Genomic DNA, 17,625 nt, shown 5'->3' on the forward strand with positions numbered 1-17,625 from the left:
TCCAAGACAGGCTTGTTATTTCTATATTTATGGGCTACTGCTGTGTGCATTTATGTCCATTCACCTCCCTGTATTTAAAATCTCCAGCTATTATCCAAGTGTGGCAAATACAGGTAAGAAAGAATTTTTCTGTTCTAGAAAATGAGAAAGTTCAAGCCTAATCTTCAAATGTCAAAACTAAACCATGCAGCAGTAACAAGCTGTTGCTTTCTGCATTGAATCACACAAATACAGCTGTTGCTGTTAGTGTTTTCCATTAGCATTCAACAGTAAAGTGTTTATTTCCAAGCTTGCTACACTTCTGTATGAAAAACCACCCTCAAGTCTACTAGATATACCTACATCTTAGCATCATTAAAATAGTCTAACCAAAGCCTGTAATAAAAGGTTGCTACTTTGTACAACACTTTAGTAAACAACTCATTTATTTTAAGTTAAAACTTCATTGCACATAGAGGATAAGGAATCAAAGAACAAGTGGATGAAAATAAAGAGACAGGCTTCCAATAAAAAGAATATACCTTTTTGTCAGAGTGACACAGCTTAAATACAACTATTGCAGCACATCCATGAACAGAACCATTAGACTCGGTTTGACTGCATCAAGACTGTTAGAATTCTATTGTGTTAATGCAGTTCATCAGATAATCTATAGCCAACTTCAAAAAACCTGTGTGAGTGAAGAGTAACACCTGAACACTTTAAAGATCACAGTTGCCAAGAATTCTTCATTTCAACTCAAGTTCAAAACTTGAGTAGAGGGGAATCCAGATTTTCTTTGTTTACATCAGGACTCAGAGTGATAAGAGGAGAACTCAAATCAATTAGCTGAAAGAAAAATAGTAAAATTTAGCTGTTGTACATAACTACTAGCAGCAATAATCTTTATTGAAAGTTTTGTCAAGTACTTTTTTTTGTTTAGGATTCCTATTAGAAACCAGAAGACAGACAAGCATCACACAAGCTTTTGGGTTCAGGTTTTTAAATATCTAGCTCATTCTTAGACAAGGACAAGCTTCTCACAAGGTGGTTACTGCCCATACTCACCTTAAAAGCCTAAAAGACTTTTCTAAGGTGCACTCCTGTGCATATTCAAGCAAGACTGTCATCCAGGCAGGACAGAGCACTTCTGAACTCCCCTGAACATGCCCCCAGAAGTCAGATTTCTGTGATGCTCCCTTGAGATACTTGGAAGGACCTGATTTTTAATTGATCCCAACTACATCTAATACTAAAGGCTATATCCTCAGTCACCATCATTCAATCTGGCAATGCATAAAAGGAATCTACCTTAAAAAGTTGCTAGTGTACAAAAAAACCCTTGCCCCAAAATGCTGGTCCAATTTAGAGCAGATTCCAATGCACATCTTTCAACTAAGGAGGGGATTAGGAAAGGAGTTAAACAGGAGACAGTCCTGCATTTTTGCTGAAAATGAACTGCTACTGCCTAGAACCGAACATTTGCATGAAAAGGAAAACAAGAGCCAGCATGCCTACTCTGCTGAAAACAGCATTCAGTTCCTGCTTCAGAACAGTTTCATTCTTTAACAATTGCTTTAAGTATTAAGTTCTTCCATCCTTCTCCTATTTGCAGGTTGATTCCCGAGATGTAGTTTAGAGCACACTGTTCGATTTTAAACAATGTTCTCTTTATTTAAGAGCACCTTAATATGTAGTATTACAATTAACATATTGAGCTAGTATTAAATAATTCTTACAGTACTGTGGAGCTACTCTGCAGACAGGTATATGAAGTCAAGTGACATTTTTCTGCTAGCATATATGCACCAGAAGACTTGAATGTAACTTACCTTTACCTGCCCTGAGAATACAGGCTTTAGAGGAGTCATCTTATTCACTTCAGGAGTATTGGAAAGGTCAATCAGAGGTCTACTTTCACATTCCAAAGTGTGTGGGAGAGATTTGTCTACTTCAATATCTACTAGCAAGGCCTTAAAAAAAAAAGAAAGATAGTTCAGATTTTCTTTGCTTCCTTCATAAACATTCAGGCAGTCAGTGTACTTATGCAGCTGTAATAATAACAGGACAGGCTTAATTTACAGCTTGGGTTTTTTTCATGCAGGATTGTTTGCACACAGTGTAAAAACCTCAGCTCTTGCCCTACCTATGGCCAACTTCACAAATAGGGAAATGCAGTGACAAAGCAGAAGAGCTCCTTGGGGCATAGAACAATTTTTCACTTAAAAGCAAAGTTAAGTCAAATTTAAAACATGAGTAATAAACTTTTTTAATATTTAAATTACTTACTACAATTATTGTGCAATGTTATTTAGCAATATAAACTATTCTGTAGAGCTCCAAACTTAGTTATGCTTTTGTTTAGTTTAACTACTCTACATATGTACTAAGCAATTCTGTAACAGATACTTCATGTCAGCAAGTAAGCTAACAAGCAAAATACTGATGCAATAACATGAGGTAATTACAGATTATTCTACACCTGAGTATTTTTAAATCCATAGCCACTTTGACAGGTTAATATTTCAGAACTACCAGTTCAGTCCTTTCTCCTTAATGCCAGCTTTCAACAAGAAGCCAGTAAATTCTTGGGAGAGGGAAAAAAAGTGTTCACTGGACTAAGTATGTGAAAACTAAATTTAATGCTACACGGGCCTTGGGGTTTGCACTGCTGTTAAGTGACTGATTTTAACTACAGCAATACAGATTTTTCAAAAGGGCTTCATGGCTGCAATAGGAACTTCCCTTTGACACTGCTTTTCTAATCAAATCCACAAGGACTTTACAGCATTTACTCAGAAGTGGACATTTAATAAGAAACCTGCAGATATTTCACCATTCAGCTTTGAGATGTGATTAACACCGAACAGAAGTTCAGTGCTAGAAACAGGCACTAGAGGGTGCACAACCTTAGAGCGAATCTATTTTAACTTTGTAAGTGCTTTGCCTACTTATTCCTCATCTTGAAACAACTTCTTTTCAAGACGTTTACTTACTAGCTCTGTAGAAAAATCTACTGTCATTGCTTACCTCAGTTTTCTTCTCTTCAGCCAGGTGATTTTGTACTTCAGCCTCTTGTAATTCATTTTCTTCTACTTCTGTAGCATTTTTTTCTGGTGAGAAGTTAAGTGCAAGAGGTAGCACAGGATGAGGAGATACATCATCTTCTGAAGAAGATGTCTGTGGCTTAGTCTCTTTTGTTTGTTTAGAACTAGGGAAAAGAGTATCAGCAATAATTTAGTTCTTCAATCAGCATGAACTACTAAACCAGACAAGCCCATGTCCTAACCTTGGTTTCTCTTTTTTACTCCAAGTTTTAATGACCAAAAGGTTTCACATATTTTTATCCAAAAGAATGCAAACTACCTGCAAAATGCAAGATATTTTGTTCTGCAATAAATTTATAGTCTAGCCATGCAAAAAAAAAGAAATAAAAAAATCAGCTAATGACTTCAGGAAGATGAAGAATTTAATCTTAAATTGGTGTGTGTATATATATACACATGGAGCTGAGACTTCACACAAAGGCATGATTTTTTAGACTTCGACAAAACAACTAGCAAACAGGTACTGATATTGCATATCATTTAGCAACCCACTTCAGGGCCTGCTGAGAAGTACTGACACCAGCTGGAGGACCAGGGGTTGGAATCAAGATTAGTACAGTAGTCATTGTAGAGAAAGCAATTGTTTTCTTGAGAGAAAAGACTATTTTGGACATATAGTGTAAGTAACATGACATATAGGCAGAGTATTCTAGCCATGAATCATTCCTACTTTAACACTGTTCATAACCAGCCATGAAGCAAGCCTGAGAAGATATTGGGCTGATGTTATGAAGGAGACATTATTTTCATAGAAAACATCATTAACAACTATGTAGGTTTCACCCATTTTGCAACCAATTATTTCAAAAGAAATGTAGGTAAACCTGCTCCAAAACTGCAGTTCAGTCAATTAAATCCTTGACTTTTTGATTGATGCTTTAACAAAGTGTTAAACTTTACAGAAGGGCTGGCAACAGTATAAAACAAATTTAAGAGTAATACGTTTTAATCAGCTACTTCCCTTCATCAGAAGACAATAGCAAAATAAAACCAACACCAAATCTGTTTTCAGTCAGAGCATTAGATACAAGCCCTAAATTGTCTGCTATCTCAAGAAACAGAAATAACTTCCTATTAGAGATTATAATTGTTTAGTGTAGATATTGACTCATCTCAGTAAGGCTTATAGTATTTTACTAGAGGCCTCTTTTACTTTAGGCCTCTTTATTAGGCCTAAAGAGCACCTATGCTCAAATGCCTTAATGTAACATTTAACAAGGTCTTTGAAACCTGAAAGTCATCATAAAAATCCGTTTAGAGGCAGTTTGCCTGCAATACTTATTCCATATATATGGAGGTTTCTGTCTTACCCAGCTGCAAAAGTTTTTTTGGTAGAAAAGCTGGAACTTTGGCAAACAGATGCAGCACGTGGAGAAAATGTCATTCTTGGCACAGTTGTAGGAGTCACTGCTGGAAATCCTGAGATACGACGAACAGGTGTAGGTAAGCCAGACCGTCTCAGACTGGCAGGAGTCATGGAGACAGGCTTCTCAGGAACACAAAAATTCTGAAAGATCCCCTCTGCCGAGGCTTTCACAGGAGTGCTGACTGCCATGGCACTAAAAAAAGGAACACGCCATTAGCCAAAATCTTCTAAAACCAGTTTTATTCAAACTGTTCCATCAAACAGTAGAAATCAGTTTCCTTTTAGTCAGTAGGGGAACAGTAATGATGATGAGGCCAATAACCTCAGCATAGTAAGGGCTTTACTTCAGAGGAATTATTTAATGAATGACTTAGGTCTATTTAGCACTGCAAAGAAAACCCTCCTCTTCCAAAGAGTGGGAGGGGGGAGGCTTGCTTGGCTTAGTCTTGTGGGTTTTTTTGTTTTGATTTTGAAGTCAGTTCTATTATGGAACTTTTAAAGATTGTTGCAGTACCCAGCCAGGTGGCATGGTAAGAAGCATGGTTCAGTACCCTCCATTTTCAGTTATGCCCTACCTTCCAAGCATGCCACAGAACGTTGATCCAAGAGATGGTACTGCTTTTGGTGCCAATTTATTTGATGGTGTATCTGAAGACAAAAGTTTTGTTAGCTGCTATCCACATTCATATTTATTTTTTTATAACAAATACCTTTCAGTTAAAATACTAATTCCTTCCAGAGATGGACAGAGGTATAATGAAACAAATAACAAGCATTTGTGGTAACATTTGCTTCCAATAGCCAAGCTAGAAAACAGGTCACGCAAAGTCTGTGCTTACCTCCCGTCTTTACTGGAACATCAGCTTGACTTGTAGGAACAGACAAAACTGTACCCTTGAGCTTTGGACACAGGCTTCCTTTTGTTGCACTTCCATCTTTATTCTGCTGGCAGAACTTCTGCAGGCTGGGAACAGAGCTCTGCCTCTGAATCCCACTGCCTACAGCCTCAGATGGTGTTGCAAAAGCTGAAGATTTAGCCAAGCTTGAAGCACTAGCTATTTTGGGAGTACTAGCTGATCTTTCTTGCTTCCTGGATTTCTCAGTATTGGCAGCCTGCAGAGATGACACTCTGGTAGGTCTGGCAAGGGCCGGCCTGCCTGTACTAGATGAAAGCTTAGAGCCACTCACACCAGCTTTTGAAGATGTGCTTGCTTTTCCTGAAATAGAAAGTTGTTATGCTTCAGAGTCATTGCTTATTGCTTTGACTAAGCAGAATAATTACACTCATACAGGAAAGAAAAACAGCAATTTACAGCATTTAAATTTATATTCAAACAACTCAAGTTTAAGAACACATCCAACTACTGAAAACTTACTCCGAATTTGCCAGCTATTTTTGCCATTTTAGAAAGTCTCCTCACCAAATTCCTGAATTACTGCAATCAAGTCAAAGTATATTCCTCAACGAATGCCAAACAGACTGAAGATTAAAGATTATGTTTTCTACATTTTCTCCCAGCAATTTGGCTCTGTTCCCTTAACTAGCATTCAGTGTAATAGTTCAAGTGACACTAATGAACACCACCTGCTGTCCTACCCTACAAGTGCTTTTCTGTTTTCTATATGGCTCTTACCTTAAGTCTGTAGGTTACATTCATTAATAGGATGAATCTTGACTAGACACTTCTATTGTATAAAATAATTCATATTAAGCTTTAACTTTTACTGATAACATTACTATCCATCCAGAAAGAAAGTACAAAATAAAGATTTGCAGTAACCTGGTATCTTAATAGATCTACAAGAACTGTGGTGCTTACATCTGTATTTTTAGACTATTCTCCTGCTCCTTTGAGGCGTACTGAAAGGGTCAAATTGACATCCTCATTATAATATAAGCCTCTTGGTTGTATTCAGTTATCTCCCCAGAGTTAATTTTCCATCTGCTTGAGTAAAGCTCATCCTTTCATTAGGATTACAGAAACTCAGATTTTGAAACTAGGCCTTCCACCTTCACTCTGTCTTTCAGTTGTTTTGGTGTCAAGTTCTTTTGTGCTTTCTTTCGGTTTTAATTCAAGGTGGACAAGCTTACAGCCTTCAGAAGCTCATGTACTTGGCTGTAATAGAGAAGAACATGTATAAAAAGAACATGTTTCCTCAGGCATTGCTTACTTTCTAGCTGTATCAGACCCTTACATGTAGGCATCAGGCTTACAAGAATTTAGTTTTTACAAGTGATAGATTTATCTTTAGTCCACAGGGATTTTTTTAGGCTACCCTACAAAATTTTATTCTCCATTCAAAACATTTCTTACTGCTTGCATGCTTAGCTACTTCAAAATTGATTTGTGGCACAAATCTGTAGGAATAATTATTACCATTTTTTCCTATGGGAGAAATGGGTAAACTTGAATTCAGACTTGAGTTCTTGCTGGAAGCTGATGACGAAGATGATGATGAAGTAGTCTTTTTTGTGAGACCACTGGCAACACCAGAAAGTTTCAGATGTGCTATCTTCTTTAAGCCAGGCTGAATTAGAAAATACAGAAAAAAACCCACCCTCTTTAATACATTATTGTGCCGTGCTCTTTCTTGGTATAATAGCTTTTTATTTGTGAATTTTAGATACGTTCCTTCCTCAGAGTATAGTTTTAAAATTTAATTTTTTTTGAAACAGTTCATGATATCTGGATTATTATATAGAACTGGAACATCAGATCTAGGAGGTGAACTCTTATATTTATTCCTGCCACAAACCTGAGTATGGACATAAAGGGATTCAAGAACAAAAGGAGTAACTCCAGGCACCAGTACATACTTGGCACCAATGATTTGGAAATTAGCTTTGCAGAAAAGGCCCTCAGGAGTGCTGGTGGACAAGCTGAAGATGGGCCAGCAATGTGCCCTTGCAGCAAAGAATGCTAACGGGATCCTGGGCTGCATGAGGAGGAGTTGCCAGCAGTTGGAGGGAGGTGATCCTTCCCCTCTGCTCACCACTGGGGAGGCCACACCTGAAGATCCATGCCCAGTTCCAGGCTGCCCAATATGAGGGCAATTTGGAGCTACTGAAAGGAGTACAGCAAGGGGCCATTAATGCAATTAAGGAACAGGAATCACAGAATCTTAAGGGTTGGAAGGGACCTCGAAAGATCATCCAGTCCAACCCCCCTGCCAGAGCAGGGTCACCTAGAGCACATCACAAAGGAATGTGTCCAGGCGGGTTTTGAACGTCTCCAGTGAAGAAGACTCCACAACCCCTCTGGGCAGCCTGTCCCAGTGCTCTGTCACTCTCACAGTAAAGAAGTTTTTTCTCCCATCTCCAGTGGTGTCCAGTGACAGGACCAGAGGGAATGGCCATGGACTGGAAAACAGCAGGTTCCTACCCCTTAACATCAGGAAACACTTTTTTACTATGAGGGTCATAAGCTCTGGCACAGGTTGCCCAGAGAGGTTGTTGAGTTTCCATCCTTGAAGATACTCCTGGACAAACAGCTCTAGGTGGCCTTGCTTGAGCAGGGTTTGGATCAGATGACCCAAGGGGATCCCTTCCAACATCAACCGATCTGTGATTCAGCGGCATGGACATGCAGCACTGAAGTAGGTGTCTAAAGCTTCAAAACAACTCCTTACAGCTATAGGTATTCTACTTTCATACAACTTACAGCAGCCTTTTTGTGTGATATAGTTAATTATACATATCACAAACTACTTCTTACAGAAAATTGCTGATCACTTACTTGCAGCTAGCACTTTAAAAACAAAGGTAATGCTTGTTAATTCAAGACATTTACAGTTGCTCCTAAGTATGTTAATTGTGTTAGAACACACAGTCAAGAGCAACAATTACAGAACAGACTACTTTTCCTTAAAATGATTATACAAAACAATACAACTTTAAAAATTAGAGTCAGTTTTTTCTTTTTATCAGAACATCACAAAAGTTATTTTCACATAAGGAATGCTTGCCATTACCTTATTTGGTGCAGGAAGGGCCTTTTTGTTTTGCACTGAGGAACTGCCACTGAACGAAGACTCAAAGACATCTGAAGAAGCACTGGATTTATCAGCAATTAGATCTTCACATGATCCCACACTCTTCACATTTCTTTTTGTGGAAATACTAGCATGTTTTTCTGGTTGGGGCTGCAAATTTCAATGCAACATTTTAAAAGGTAGCAGTGTTTTTAGAAACCACTGTAAAGCTTTTTACAGAAATTTTGTTAAGAAACAAAGACAACAGTCAATGAAGATGCCTTTGAACCAAGTCCTTAGACTAATATAGTTTAAAATTAGTCTAGTGAGTCTGTTTGCTAGGTACCATATCATACTTGAACCCAGATATTGGGCATCAACCTAAAGACAGTTCTGCAACAAAAATTCATCAGCACAAATTTTGCATAATCATCTTCACCTACATAGTCTAACAGCTGTTCCTTACTAGGAACTACGAGATTTCCATCTGATTCATATTCTGCTGCTTTACTCAAGCTTTCCAAAAGATGAGACATTACAATAGTAGACTGCATCATCCAAACTGTCTACCTAAGACAGTGGGGTACTATTCAGCTAGTTAAAGCTTTAAAGACTCCGCCTTTTCTTATAGCACTCAAATTCAAGAAGACACTTGTATCATCTAGAACTTAAGTGTCCCCTCTTATGTACACATTATGTTTCCCAAGGAGCCAGCATCACATTTTCAGTAAAATCTGCAGTATCTACTGAAGACCTCATAAGCCATAAGGTGTACAGCAATGAAATACAGAAGGTGTTCTATCTAAAGACTGGGATCTGTGCACACAAGGTCACTAACACAACTGTTTCCTTGCTGCCCTAGAATACTTTTTCAGTTTTTATTTTCATAGCCACGTCCTAAATGTAATACCATTAATCAGTGCTTTGCATGATTGACACAAGCTGTGGACAGAACTAAATCTAGAAGATTTCTTGTTATATCAAAAGAATTTTGGGGCTCCCCTCTACACACCTCCATTGACAAGTGTTAACAGTAAAAAAAGCCATTTTTGCTCATTAAGTCACTAAGAACAGTGCAGTAATTTTCCCTGCAACAAAACAATGTTTAAAAAGAAGCCAGGAATTATGGCATTCACAAAACCAGGATACAATGGAAAATAAATTTGCCTGCATATGCACCACATTGTCATAATAGATAAACTAGATGGCTACTATACCATAGTATCTGCCCTGACTTTCTTTTTTATGTGTAATAATGTGTCTTACCCAAGGATCTTAAGAGGTAGAGAAACATAAGATTAAAATTCACTGTTGGGAAAAAAAAAAAGCAGCTTGTAGACCACATTCCTAAAACACACAAAGGCCATGTTTAAAGAAAATATTGTTTGCCAGAAGCTGTCTTTACCTTTTCAATAGTCAACAAATTGCTTTTTCCAAGAGTAGATGAAGGTTTTGCCATTGGCAGCTTGCCAGTTGCCTTCATATTTCTTTCCTTAGTTTTCTGTTCTTGTATCAGAGGTGAACTGGTAATTTTTGTAGAAGATACACAGATTTTAACAGGGCTTCTGTTTGGAGGATTAGGAAGAGCATGCATTTTGTCATCTGATAAGTGTTTATCTGATTCCTTCTGAAAAACATGTGGCAGCTGACATGCTGGGCTATCCTGCACACAGTATGTCTCCCTCTTAGCAGCCCTGGGACTTATCTCTATTGATTGGTTTCTCAGTATTTTCAGCTTTGACTTTGAGTCCTCCACAAATTTTTCTACAATCTTGTTCTCCTGTTCTTCTGATTGGCTTATTTTAGTCTGCTCATTCTTGCTTCCCATCTCTATTTGCAGTGCTAACAAGTGAGCTTCTTTGAAAATTTCCACAAATTTCTCTCCTGTAAGTGGGCTCCACATGAGTTTATCATCAGAAGCAGGCACACTCTTTTTTTCAGCGCTTTCTTTTGCTTTGATATTGACAGCAATACATTTTTCCTTGTGTCCCAAAGGTCCAACAAAAACTTCATCTTCATTTCCACTACAAAGACAAAGAAGTGAGCCCAGCACCTTATATGTGTTCATTTTAAAGGTATATTTACCTGAAGATCCTTCACTTACCTTACTGGAGAGAGTGAAAGGTCAAAATCAAACTTTTCATCAGTCAGAAGAGGGAAGTCTGAAACTATAACAAGTGACTTTGTCACACTGGGGATTTTCAATAAAAATTATTGCATTAAAAGTTGACAGTTTGGTGAAGCTGATGTCAGATGGCAAAGAAAGTTCTAGCTACCAAGTCTAAATAATTAAAACATTGTTTAGGTCAAAGAAATTGAAAGCACACCTGCAAATACGATCATAATTGTAACAGACACCAAAATATCATGAAAGATCTTAATTCTAATTTCTAAGCATTCATAATAGGAACGTGGGACCTGGCTGTGGGAAAAGGTATCAGAATCCTCCAATCAAGAAACTGAGAATATATAATCTGGAGCTATATGACAATGCAGTTGTCCTATCAGTCAGTTCTTTTCCCAGTTCAGACAGCCATAGGAGAGTACCAGGAGACAATGAGAAAGATTAGTTTTCCTGTTAGCTGAGTAACAGCAGCCCATCCAAGGAAACGAGTACAGAGAAGATATACAGCAGATACAGGAGGTCTACTGATCTGAACTGTCTTAACTTTTAATCAGGGGGACACCAGGTAGAGAATACCCCAGCATGTTCTCCACCTACCATTGCTCATGCAAATACCCAGTTTTTCTTCTGCCACGTGACTAGAGCAATATGCTGCCATTTCTTTTGCGTCCTCCATAGTGTCCGGAAGATACGGAATTACCTATGCAGTAGGTTTAGAAAGAACAGTAAGGTCACACAAACTTTACAACACTGTCAAAATAGCAAGGAGGCAAACACTTCCTTTGAAGACTCTCATATTTAGGGACAGCCACATAAATGTGGTTTATGGGACGTCACACAACTCATCACCCTCCCTTGAAACGTGCTGTCACGTTCATCTGAGACTGAGACTATGCAACCTCTGTAAAAAATCCACATACAGTGGTGATACCTGGGATTTCCAAAGTTGCTTAACACAAACTCTGTGTTCAGCAACTAAACTCTTTATATGAGCACCACTGCAAGGGGCAGCACGTCTGGACGGCTGCAGCAGGACGGTCACCTCACAGGCTAAAAAAACCCAACAGAAAAGAAGAACATTTTACAGCACGATCAAGACCGGCACGACTGCTCCGCAGAGGAACGCACTGGGTGCTGCCAAGAGCGACCTCCACTCACGGAGAGAACCCCGCCAGACACCACCCCCCGCAGAGGCGGGCTTGTCCCAGCCCTCGGGCCGGGGCCGCTCAGCCCGGAGGCCCTCGGGCCCAGCCCCGCGCCCGCAGCGGCCAGGCCGGAGCGGTTCTCGCCCATCACCGACCCACCGGGGCTGGTCGGTCCCTCACGGGGCAGCTCAGTAGAGCCCGCGGGAGCCGAGGGGACCCCTCACACGCACACACTGAAGCGACGAAGTTGCCCGGCGTGCGCGGAGCCCCGCGAGGGCCGAGGAGCCGCCCGGGCCGCCCGCCGACCTCCAGCCCGCCCCGCCTCGGGCGCGCTCGGGTGGGCCCGCCCGGGCCGCAAGGGCGGCTCTGCAGCCGGGCCGCGGGGGTGGGGGGGGGGGCCTGGACCCCGAGCCGGCAGCAGCCGCTGGACCCCGCTGCGCTCACCTCGGCGGGGCCGCCCGGCGCCCCCCGCTCCGCGCTCCCGCCGGGGCGTTTGAAAGCGCCGCGCGCTGCCGGGCCGCGCCCCGCGCGCCCTCATTGGCCGCTTCGAACGACGCGGGCGGCGCGGGGCGGGGCGGGGCGGGGGGCGGGGCCGGGAACGGGAGCGGGGCGGGGCGGGGAGCGGGGCCTCCCCCGCCCCGGGGCCTCCCCCGCCCCCCGGGCAGGCGCGGTGGGGCCGGCGGGGAAGGGCAGGTCGGCGTCTGCAGCAGCGATGCGGGCTGTGCGGGGGCGTTCGGCTTGTGCCGGGCCCGGGATGGCTCCTGGCTCAGCTGCCGTGCCAGCCACGGCGCCGGGCGGAGATGGACTCCCTTAGCTTCCTGCACGCCTTTGCGGGGTGTGACTGTCCTGGAAGCTGGGCTGTACCCAAAGGGATGTGTGCCTGTTCCTCAGCTGACATGGAATAGCAAGATTCCTGCTGCCGATTAATATGGGCAGGCAGACAGAATAGTTTTAAAAGCAGGCCCATGTCAGTAAGAAACTCCAGGAAAACACCACTCCCCGTGTTTCTCTGACGTTCAAAGCCGTGCAGTGCTCCTAAGAAACGCGTGGCCTCAGGAATTGCAGTTGAGTGATGATGTATACGGAGTATTTTGGGATGACTGACTAAATCACTGGACTGGAATTCAGCAGCTGAAAGACAATGGTTAATTATGACCTGCAGATTTTCATATGGACAAAATATTTTGTAACCTTTTCTCTACCTGGCCACTTAGAGTATGGTGTCTTTCGTGGGCAAGCCACTCGAGGACAAAGCAAGTATCCTGTGTATTGGCTAATATGCACAGTAAATGGCTGGGACTAATAGGCTTCCAGGCTGAGTATTAACATGCTCACCTCCCACCTTTCTTCCCATCCCATCCCTGCCCCCCTCCTGGCTGGCAGCAGTCAGGCGTTTTTGCTTGAAAAAAAGGCAAACCCTCATTGTTACAGAGTTGCTGTCTTCCAGCTTTTTATCTCAGGGTTTTATGCCTGTTCTGTGTTTTTCTCATGAATCCTTGAGTTACTATTACTGAATATCCATTCTGTGATTTCACCACCATTCTTCTCTTGTGTTGCTTTAGCCTATAGACTCTCACTAATAGCTCAGCAGCAATTTTTTATCAGTAAGTTGAGGAAGGGTCATTGGATGGGTTACCAATACTGGGCCACACACATTACAAAGGATAATTTTCCACAAAGAAAATTATGATAGAAGAAAAAAAGTTAAAAGATAGGAGTTTATTTTATGACCAATAATCAACAATCTCATACTTCTGAGATGAGGGTTGTGCATACCTCCTTTTGCTTAGTTCAGTCAAGAAATGAAAGCATCAGTAAGAAACAGAAAACCAAGATGAAACTAATGGAGAATGGGGTAAATAGGCAGGAAGTACTATAGAATCTAGGACTGAAGTAGAAAAATGTATAAAGAAAATAAAAACATACAGGAGAAATTCAGTGTACAGCTCTTGTGGCAGCTACCACTCTGTATGTGTTACTGAAGAAAACAGGCCTCCAACTCCTTTGGTGGAATCCCAAAGTTGTATCTGCCCATATTCTCAGCATCAGGTCTGGAAAAGCTCAAAGTGATTCAAGTCAGTAATTCTTTACAAATGTCTGAATTTCTTCCTCCAAGTCATTGTAATATTTCTATTTGTCTATGTTTAATATATTAGTAATAATAAAGAATGGTAAGATGTCCTCAGTAGCTCCCCTGGTTCCAGTGACAGAGATCTCCTTGCGTAGCTGTTAGGAGTGAACAGCACATGCACTGCAGCTGAAGTGCACACTGGCGTGCGTACTGTTCTTAACATTGTAAGGAGTTTACTCAAAGGAAATAGAGACTCAATCCATTTCTGTTAAGTAGTCACAGTCTCGGTGAGATCAAAATAGCTCTTTTTACAAACATGTCACAGTTTGACTCGGGATGGCCAATTAACAGGAGACAACAACGCTCTCGATCCCCTCCCACCCACGTAGGGAAGGAGAGAGAACAAGGAGGGTTGTAGATACGACTCTTCTGCTCCTTTAGTGTCCAAAGCAGTAGGTTCAACAAGCAGAGCAAAGTGTCCTTGGTGTCTCAGCAGTATCTATAAACATTCCGGTGTTATCAGTCCAATAACTGGAAAAATTGCTGCTAGTTTCAGCAAGTGTGCTGCTTAAAAGAGAGCTCACTAAAGAAAAAAAAAAATTAAAAAATCTGTACAAGGAAAATTGGCTTCATCCTGGCTCAAACCAGAACAAAATGTTATTTATGGAAAGGAGCTGTAAGACCCCTAAGAGTAAGAGGAAACAAGCTCAGCCTTAATTTTATTGAGTGTAAGTGATACCCCAAGACATACTTAGAAATTGCTAATTCTTCTACTAAAACTAAAGGAACCTATGTTGTTTATACAAAACCTTAAATGCTATGTGTAGGAAAGGCAAAAGCCTTTAGAAATGCACCAGAACAGCAAGGTCAGATTTGTCTTAACAGCAATGATATGTGACAATAAGCTTAACATAACAGTTAAATGAGAAATAGAGTTGGGTTGTTGTTTTTTTTTCTTTGACAGTTTAAAGATGATGCAAGTAGGTGCTCACATTTTGTTTTGGGAAAAAAGGACTTTGGCCTGTTTTTCTAAACTACAAAATTAAATGTGTATATTTGCAAGCCCTACAAAACAGACCATTGGGTCTGTTACATTAAAGCCACACTTAACCCAGTTAATCAAGCAGTGCCCAGATCTTGGGAGAACTTTGGCATTAATGCAGCCTCTTGTTAATTACAGCTCTAGGTGGTCAGGGAAGAACAGGATGTATGTGACTGTTAATAACGCTGAATGTCCAAATGCTTTCTTTTGTGCTGATAAACTGCTTATTGACTGCTTTTTAGTAGCATTTTGTTATAAAAGTCAACAGATTATTAGAGAAGGCACCTGTTTCTCATTACAGTTTTCGAGTACTAGAGCCCATGTAAGTTATGGTGGCTTGAAATTTCAGTCCAGGGAAGTTAAACCAAATTACAGTTGTAGAAAGGAACTAAGTTTTACCCAAAAATAGCCTGTGATCTGATAGAAAGTAGCTCTAAGTTACAGCTCATCCTGTGTTTTTCATCACCAGCACCCTCCCTCCATCTGGGCCTTTCTTGTGTTGCTATGAAATTGGCAACCCTTTAGCAGCGAGCTGCTGTTTATAAGAAGGGATCCGCACTGCTAAAAGAAGCCAGTCGCTGGGATTACTCACTGCTTGCCTTGTGAGCTGCTCCAGGGAATTTCTTGAAGAACTATGTCCAAATTAGCTTTAGAAAACCAGCAGTTTGATAACTTTGATTGACACATATCATGTGCTTAGCGTTGTTCAATTTAATGGGCTTGAAAGAAAGATTCTCTTTTGTTAGTACTGAGTGAAGATTTTCCCCTTTTGTGCAAGGAAAGAAGAGGATTAAAAAACCCAGCTTTTTACTCTTTGCAAGTAGGAATCTGATGCACTGGAAACTCAATCACCAAGACACCATGAATGCTTCTAGGAGGTAAGTTGCACTTACTGCATTTCCCCCAGGTAGGAGCAGGAAAGCAAAGTACTGACTGGGAGAATATTCTTCTCATGGTCTTCACATTGTGCTGGCAGATGATCATGAACTGTTACTTTATTTGCAGTTACACAAGACAGAAGGTAGCCCTTGTTCTAATATGAATATTAAATGTGTATTTCTAATTCTATAACTCTTTTCTGTACAGTATCAGATGCAGAACTTGTTTTATTGATCAATTACCTTTGCAGATTGCTCTTCCTACTCTTTCATTTTTAACAAATCAGTTTTGACAGCTCTCTTCCAAGTGTGCATAAGTAAATAAATATAAATTGTGTTTAAAAGCTCCTTATTTTTAAGCTGTATCTGCAGTATAATTTTTGATAACCCCTGATTTTCTGTGATAACAGCAGGAACATGTATGAACCAGAGCTGTAATACATCTGGTACTTCTCATACCCCTCCCTAAGCGACATGAAAATCACAAGCTGGTTGACTTCCTTTGGCATTCCAGTTCTGATGGAATTGTGGATGTTCAACATTTTATTCTCTTCAAAAAAAATTTAAATAAAAATAAAAATTTTAAAAGCCCACTGGGGCTTACCAGGAAAATTTCAGTGGAGATAGCAATAACTGGAGATAAGTTGCCATAGACTAACACTTCTACTTTCCAACCATTTGGGAAAGATGGCAAAAGAATGTAAAATGTTACTCCAGAGAATCCTGTGGAAATACTTTGTGTAGCTATTTCTGATTGGTATCTTTGACTAATGAGCACCTTGACACAGACTGCTGAGGGAAGTCCTTTCTGAAAAGCAGAGATAGAAACACATTATCAGAGCAGGATGGGAAGCTCACATAACACAGGCTGTGCTTATTCCCATGGGTTAAAGCTTTGAAAATGTTTTTTTTTTTTTTAAACCCTGCCACTTTCATAATATTGCAAAATGAAAAGGTAGGATTTTTCTCATACAACTGATCTGTATCAACAGTTAAGAGTAAGAGCACCGTGTATCCTCTAAGAAGCTCATATCCAGTCTCTCTGCCTGTCAGTGTGAGAGAAATACCAAATGGCTGGTAAATGGTTTTCATTTCCAATTATGGAAATTACTTTATTAGCCCCATACAGTTTGAAGAGCTTTTTCCCAAATGTAGTCAGTGATACAATGCACGCTGGACTTGCACTATAAACACCATTGGACTGTTAATAGAAAAGAATAATTTTTAATCTTAACCTTGCTTTTTGCTATGGCAGGATACATTCTCTCCGTGCTCACAGACAGAGAACCAATGGCAACAAAAGTGAGAACTGGCACAGCACTTCTGGGTTCAAGAACCAGCATGGAGATGATCTTGCTACAGTCCATACCCTTTACACAGTGATTGTCATGATCCTTCTACTGGCAATTTGGGGAGCCTGGTCAATAAAAGATTCGTCCTAATAGCAGCAATATGCTTTGTTGGTCAAATATTTAAAGGAATATTTGTGTTATCAATACCCAGGAGGTACAAAAAAAATTGTTTCAGCATATTAGTTGACTTTGAACTGTTTGAACTTGCTATTTGTGGAAATGAACCTATGAAGCAAACTAATAGGCAATGTACAGAACATGACTCTGTGAATAACATGTATCTGTTTGCACTATAAACGTGTTTATGTTACGCCGCAACTTAAGTTTTTACTGATCGGTGTTTTGTGTATCCAACCCAGATTTCAATTTTTCATCTTAAGTTGTCCATTCTCTAGCTCTACTAAGATTACCTGTTCCCATCCATGGTAAAATATATACTATAAACAGGCAAGTAATCTACCAGATCACAGCAACATAGGGAAGAAAAAAATCAATAAAAGCAAATACCCTGTGGGCAAAGAAAAGACCTCTGAACAAGTAAAATTCTCTTCTCAGTTGCTGAAGAGAGTTTGCATGGAGGATGGGGCT

At 40.5% G+C, this 17,625-nt stretch overlaps 1 protein-coding gene across 1 annotated transcript; it reads right to left on the minus strand.

Moving 5' to 3' along the window:
* Positions 1-249: 249 nt before the first annotated feature.
* GTSE1 (G2 and S-phase expressed 1) lies at positions 250-11,225 on the minus strand. Its single transcript, XM_051626784.1, has 11 exons — positions 11,147-11,225; positions 10,529-10,592; positions 9,830-10,448; positions 8,425-8,595; positions 6,831-6,981; positions 5,292-5,669; positions 5,028-5,100; positions 4,397-4,645; positions 3,010-3,190; positions 1,812-1,952; positions 250-828 (listed from the first exon to the last, which is right to left on the minus strand). The coding sequence occupies exons 1-11, from the start codon at positions 11,223-11,225 to the stop codon at positions 745-747; spliced, it is 2,190 nt and encodes a 729-aa protein (XP_051482744.1). The 3' UTR covers positions 250-744.
* Between the last annotated feature and the right edge of the window lie 6,400 nt (positions 11,226-17,625).

This window comes from Apus apus, chromosome 1, assembly GCF_020740795.1.
Source record: "Apus apus isolate bApuApu2 chromosome 1, bApuApu2.pri.cur, whole genome shotgun sequence".
In the NCBI taxonomy this organism is placed as follows: domain Eukaryota; kingdom Metazoa; phylum Chordata; class Aves; order Apodiformes; family Apodidae; genus Apus; species Apus apus.

Bases quoted from the DNA above. Each gene is read 5' to 3' on its own strand.
- GTSE1 (XM_051626784.1), bottom strand. From the start codon at position 11,225: ATGGAGGACGCAAAAGAAATGGCAGCATATTGCTCTAGTCACGTGGCA. The intron at 6,982-8,424 runs GTAATGGCAAGC...TTTCTAATTCAG, and splicing joins CCCTTCCTGCACCAAATAAG to CCTGGCTTAAAGAAGATAGC. The intron at 5,670-6,830 runs GTAATAATTATT...TTTCTATTTCAG, and splicing joins TTCTCCCATAGGAAAAAATG to GAAAAGCAAGCACATCTTCA.